This window comes from Squalius cephalus, assembly GCF_949319135.1.
Source record: "Squalius cephalus genome assembly, chromosome: 4".
NCBI classification, from domain to species: Eukaryota; Metazoa; Chordata; class Actinopteri; order Cypriniformes; family Leuciscidae; genus Squalius; species Squalius cephalus.
This window is the reverse complement of record NC_137125.1, coordinates 55072944-55079401: the sequence shown is the minus strand read 5'-3', so window position 1 is coordinate 55079401 and position 6458 is coordinate 55072944. Positions and strand designations below refer to the sequence as shown.

General features: G+C 41.7%; 1 protein-coding gene across 1 annotated transcript in view; it reads left to right on the top strand.

Annotated features, from left to right (window-relative positions):
- Window positions 1-1809, top strand: part of ptpro (protein tyrosine phosphatase receptor type O) — a 59281-nt gene extending 57472 nt beyond the window's left edge. Inside the window, exons 25-27 of the mRNA XM_079870165.1 lie at window positions 1-6; window positions 529-637; window positions 1349-1809. The exon at window positions 1-6 is cut by the window's left edge and continues 130 nt beyond it. Of these exons, the coding sequence (XP_079726291.1) occupies window positions 1-6; window positions 529-633 (111 nt within the window). The 3' untranslated portion in view covers window positions 634-637; window positions 1349-1809. The remainder of the gene's footprint in view (window positions 7-528; window positions 638-1348) is intronic.
- Window positions 1810-6458: the final 4649 nt, after the last annotated feature.

Below are 6458 nucleotides of genomic sequence, written 5' to 3'. Positions count from 1 at the left end.
ACTGAGGTACACAACCTGTGTGTGTGTGTGTGTGTGTGTGTGTGTGTGTGTGAGTGAGTGAGTGAGTGTGTGTGAGAGAGAGTGTGTGTGTGTGTGTGAACGTGGACGTCCTGGGCCTGGTGTCGGACATGCGCTCGCACCGGCTGTCCATGGTGCAGACTGAGGTACACAACCTGTGTGTGTGTGTGTGTGTGTGTGAGTGAGTGAGTGAGTGTGTGAGACTGTGTGTGTGTGTGTGTGTGTGTGTGAACGTGGACGTCCTGGGCCTGGTGTCGGACATGCGCTCGCACCGGCTCTCCATGGTGCAGACTGAGGTACCTGAACAACAGAAAAAAGGTTTTGTGAGAGAGTGTGTGTGTGTGATTGTTTGTGTGTGTCTGTGAATTTGTGTGAGTGTGTTTGAGTGTGAGTTTGTGTGTGATTGTTCAAGTGTGTGTGTGTCTCTGAGTGTGAGTGTAAATGTAAAAATGCATAAAGTTGAACGTCTATGGAAAGTCCCCTTAAAAACGTGTGTGTGTGTGTGTGCAGGAGCAGTACGTGTTCATCCATCAGTGTGTCCTGCTCATGTGGAAGAAGAAGAAGCAGCAGTCGCACACTAGTGATGTCATCTACGAGAACGTCAGCAAGTCCTAATGAAGTGAGTTCAGTTTATCACGGAGAATCACTCGAGCCGACTAGAGTTGGGAATCGAAAATCAAATCGGATATTTGTTATAAAATTAAAATTTTTTAAAATTAAACTTATCGATTCCTTTGTGAGCATTTCAACATGAGTTTAAATCGTTGAAGTGTCGAGACTCTGTTTCCTGTTCATGTGTATCAGTGTATCGGATCCCTGCAGCTCTATTTGTTGAGGAATTATCGAGGAACCTCTTCATCGTTCCTAGCGCTCCTTGGCGGAAGTTCCCAGTTTTTGGTGTGTTTGTTCGGACTGCAGGAACTAGGAATGATTTTAGTTCTAGGAACTCGTTTTAGAGGAACTACTTTACTCGTCTACTACTTTACTACTTTACTCCTCCTCCAGAGTCGCTCTACACCAGCGCTAGAGGAACTACTTTACTCCTCCTCCAGAGTCGCTCTACACCAGCGCTAGAGGAACTACTTTACTCGTCTACTACTTTACTACTTTACTCCTCCTCCAGAGTCGCTCTACACCGGCGCTAGAGGAACTCTCCGTGACGTTAGTGTTCGCTGATTGGCCGAACGCACGCGGAACAAACAGCAAAATCCGGGAACTTCCGCCAATAGCTCTAGGAATGATGAAAAGGTTCCTCACTCGCGTGAACTAAAATGGTGAAGTGTGAACTCTGCATAATACTCACGTGTGTCTCGCTCTGTTCTTCCTCCAGGTCTGATTCACCGACACCGAACCCATCGACCGCAGAGGAGAATCTCACACTCATTTACTTCCCATACAAGCTCTTATTTAACGACAAAACAAATCAAATGCCTTAAAAAAACGAGCTGCCTCGTTCTCCCGGCCCGACGGACCCGTCAGCATCCAGTGTTTTAGTTTGTGTGTGACTCTCAGGATCATCTGCGCTTGTTTTAGGCCGGTGTAAAGTGTGTGTTGTGAGTTTATATCGCACTCTGTCTGTAATAGAGTTAGTTTTCACGTCTTCAGAAGAAGCCGAGCGGTTCGAAAACAACGTTTTGGACCTTTAATCTCCATCACTGCCACACACTGATGCGCTCGAGCCGCTCGAGGGATGAAGCAGCGGAGGAGGGTCTCCCAGCAGACCATCATATCTGCGACTGTGTGTGAGTGTGTGTGTGTGTGAGAGTGAGTGTGTGTGTGTGTGTGTGAGTGACTGAGCGAGAGTGTGAGTGAGTTTGTGTGTGTGTGTGTGTGAGTTTGTGTGTGAGTGTGAGAGTGAGTTTGTGTGTGTGAGTGAGTGAGTGAGAGTGTGAGTGAGTGAGTGAGTGTGTGTGTGAGTGAGTGAGTGAGTGAGTGTTTGTGTGAGTGACTGAGCGAGAGAGTGTGAGTGAGTGTGTGTGTGTGTGTGTGTGTGAGTTTGTGTGTGAGTGTGAGAGTGAGTGAGTTTGTGTGTGTGAGTGAGTGAGTGAGAGTGTGAGTGAGTGAGTGTGTGTGTGTGAGTGAGTGAGTGAGAGTGTGAGTGAGTGTGTGTGTGTGAGTTTGTGTGTGTGTGAGAGTGTGTGACAGAGTGTGAGTGAGTGTGTGTGTGTGTGTTTGTGTGTGTGAGAGTTTGAGTGAGTTTGTGTGTGTGTGTGTGTGAGTGAGTGAGAGTTTGAGTGTGTGTGTGTGTATGTATATGTGTGAGTTTGTGTGTGTGTGTGAGAGTGTGAGTGAGTTTGTGTGTGAGTGTGTGAGTGAGTGAGTGAGTGAGAGTTTGTGTGTGAGTGAGTTTGTGTGTGAGTGTGTGAGTGAGTGAGTGAGAGTTTGTGTGTGAGTGTGTGTGTGTCAGTGTGTGTGTGAGAGAGTGAGTGAGTGTGTGTGAGTGTGAGTTTGTGTGTGTGTGACTGAGTGAGTGTGTGAAAGAGTAAATATGTGTGTTTGAGTGAGTGTGTGTGATTTTGTGTTTGTGTTTGAGTGTGTGAATGTGTGAGTTTGTGTGTGATAGAGTGTGTGTGTGTGTGTATGAGTGAGTGAGTGTGATAAAGCAAGGAAAGAGGGATTTTCCGAACAGACTGATGACATCTGAGGTCGACGCTGCGCTTCTGTGTGTTTCTGCTAAAGTTTCATCACACACACACATCAGCTGAACCTCCGGCTTCATCTGCACACACTGGATCGTCACTGCGTCGGGTTCGAGCTCGTCGACTCGTTCCAGTGGCATTTGCACAATTCCAGTGAAGCGGCTGCGGTCGGACTGAATGTGAGCGTCCAGCAACTCGTATATCATCATCATCTTCATCATCATCATCATCACTGCTGAATCTGACACTGATGTCGTGTTGCATGCTGCAAAAATGAAAGACTTGAGATTAGTCTCATCTTTAGGTTTAGACTCGAGCTCAGAGTCCCAGCTGACAGGGAGCGTTAGAGGACTAGTTCACTTCAGAATTAAAATCTCCTGATAGTTTACTCACACACACATCATCCGAGATGTTCACGTCTTTCTTTCTTCAGGTTTCTGAGGAAAACACTCCAGGATGTTCCTCCATATAGTGTCTTCAATGGGGTCCAGCGGGTCAAAGGTCCAGATGTGAGTTTCAAAGTCTTGACACGCTCCAGCCGAGGAATAAGAGTCTCATCTAGACAAACCAGCCGACATTTTACAACAACATACACATTTATATACTTTAACCACTAATGCTGGTCTTGCTCTCGCTGTGATGCGACATCAGGTTGAAAGGTCAAGCGTGACATAGGCGTAAGAACAGACCCAGTGTTTACAAAGAGAACGTGCGGACTGAAGTGGGTCGCACACCGGACGAGAAGCGCCACGTCTAGGACAACTCGAGGTATCGCACACCGGATGTGCACCTTCTCAGTTTATGGCCAGCAATATCATGTTTAAGGACATTATGGAATTAAGATCATGTCTGTACAATGTTATGATTGCACTGTACAATTAAATACACTCGTTGCCGAGTCTGCAGTCTGAATTCACTTTGAGAATCTCTCCTGAAAATCCGATAATATCAGCAGTTTTCATCCGCACAGCTGATTTCTGTGAATGACTGTAAAACTAAATGTATATTGCAGCACAGGGTGAAGTCAGTATATAAATTAACAACGATTAGAGAGAAATATAATGTAAATTTTATCTAAAACTGTGTAAATGGGGCTCTGTGTCACGGCAGGATTTTGAACAAGGTCCATGAGCCGTTGCTGGGCGCCGCCGGTGTGTGTGTGTGTGTGTGTGTGTGTGTGTACACTCACAGAGAATAATGTGTTCAGATTTTCAAGATGTGACACCGCGCTTCTCGTCCGGTGTGTGAGACCCCCTCAAGTCAAACGGCCTTTACAAAAACAAAACAAAAAGGTAAAACAACGATGTCGGATGATTGTTGAAGTTGGAGGAGAAAATGAGATGGAGTTTTTCACCTTACAGTTCTGAACCGGAACACGCGTGACCTTTCAACCTGATTATGTAATATGTGTCTCTTCACAGCTAGTGCAAGACCAGCATTAGTGGTTAAAAGTATATAAATGTCTATGTTGTTGTAAAATGTCCACTGGTTTGTCTAGATGAGACTCTTATTCCTCGGCTGGATCGTGTTGAGACTTTGAAGCTGCACTGAAACTCACATCTGGACCTTGGACCCGTTGGACCCCATTGAAGACACTATATGGAGGAACATCCCGGAGTGTTTTCCTCAGAAACCTGAAGAAAGAAAGACGTGAACATCTCGGATGACGTGGGGGAGAGTAAACTATCAGGAGATTTTCATTCTGAAGTGAACTAATCCTTTAATAGAACGTTCATTCAAAGTTACCTGGTCTTTAATAATGTTCTCAAAACATTAACATCATTCATGGAACGTTTAATTCTAAAGCATTTTTTAAATGTTAAACGAAACAATGTATCCTTGTTTCAGAATGTTCAGAGAACATTCAAATGTAACGTTCCCAAAGAATGATGAAATGGAATGTTGAGCATTTTAAAAAAATTCAAAATGCTTTTAGAATTTTCAAAGAACGTTCAGAAATGATGTTTCCGGGAAGATTCCGAACGAAACGTTTGTTTTGTCAGCTGGGGGTTATTTTCACACTTGCCTGTTCCGTCAAACACACTCGAGTGAGTTTACAAATGTCTCGCGTTTACAGGCTGTTTCCCTCATCTGAGATGTGAGTTTTATAATATCAACATGGCACTGAGCTGTAAATACTGTTTATTTCAAGAAGAAATGACAAAAGAATCGCTGTATTGTGTTAAAATGAACTGGTTGATCTTGATAAGAACGAAACTGTGGATTCGGAGCGGACGGGCCACTTCACTTGATCAGTTTTCTTTCGTTTGTGTCCAGGTCAAACTCGTTTGTCTTTTGGTGCCATTCTTGTGTATTGTGTGACTTCAAGTAGCAGAGCAATCCACAATCGCCATCAGAGTTTTAATGTGTGTTTGTTTGGAAAAAAAATAAACGTTTGAACACGTATTCCTACGAGCAGGAGATGGAGTCGTTTTGTGTGACAAACACGTCTTCATTTTTTGGCACTTTTTCAGACTCCTCTATTAGAAGTGTGTGTTTTGTATGCAATACGCATTAATATCGGTTCTGTTTATCGGTAGAGGTCGACCGATATATCGGTTTCCCGATATTTAAGCATTTTCCCATAATCGGGTATAGATTTTGTAATATCGGATTCTCCGATAAATGGCGCCATCTTGTGGGCGTTTTGAGAATTTCACGCAAGACCGTCATTAAATGAGTCAACGATGGTGTTCAAAAGTAAAATAACTTCCATCCCTTAATTAATAAACTTTATTTAACATAACAGCCACCAATGCACAAATGAGATGTTACATAAATGCTTATTTAGTTTAAAACTTGTCGCTAAAAATAGAGATGAACTCACGGAGTCACGTAATCCGTCAAGTCCTGTCCCAATAAAGTCGTAACTTTACATGCATTACATTAAAAAATTAAAAAATAAATTGTATTTACTATTCAGGCAGTTTAGTATGGAAGCTTGTTTCCGCCACAGAATAAAACATTTTAAAAGAAAATTGAGACTTTTTATCTCACAATTGCGAGTTTACATCTCGCAATTCTGACTTTATTTCTCGGAATTGCGAGATATAAAGTCAGAATTGCGTGAAATAGTCGCAATTGCGTCTTATAAAGTCAGAATTCTGACTTTTTTTCTCGCAATTGCGACTTTATGTCACGCAATTCTGACTTTATAACACATAATTGCGAGTTTATATCTCGCAATTCTGACATCTTTTCTCACAATTGTGAGATTTAAAGTCCAATTCTAAGGAAAAAAAATACTTTTTTTTTTTTTTTTTTTACCTCAGAATAGTTTATACCTCACAATTGCGACATTATATCATGCAATTCTGACTTTATATCTCCCAATTGCGTATTATAATGTCAGAATTGCGAGATATAAACATGCAATTCTGAGGAAAAAAAGTCCGAATTTCAAGTATATTTCTCGCGATTGCGAGTTTATATCATAATTCTGACTTAACAACTTGCAATTGCGACTTTATATCATGCAATTCTGAGATAAAAAGTCAGAATTGTGAGATTAAAAAGTCGCAATTACCATTTTTATTTTTCACTCTGTGGCGGAAACAAGCTTCCATAGTTTAGAATGTTTTAACCTTTTTTAATTTGTTAGAATTATTTCTACATGCTATATTCATTACCTGTTTGTTTACCTTATCAAACATTTTATTTTAAAAAAGACACTTTAGTGACAGTGCACTATATTTTTTATTTTATTCAGACTATTTATTGATGTAGAAATGTGTTTTGTATGTAAGGAGGGAGTGAAATTGCAAAAATATAAAGTATTTAATTAAAAAATGTTAATTAAAA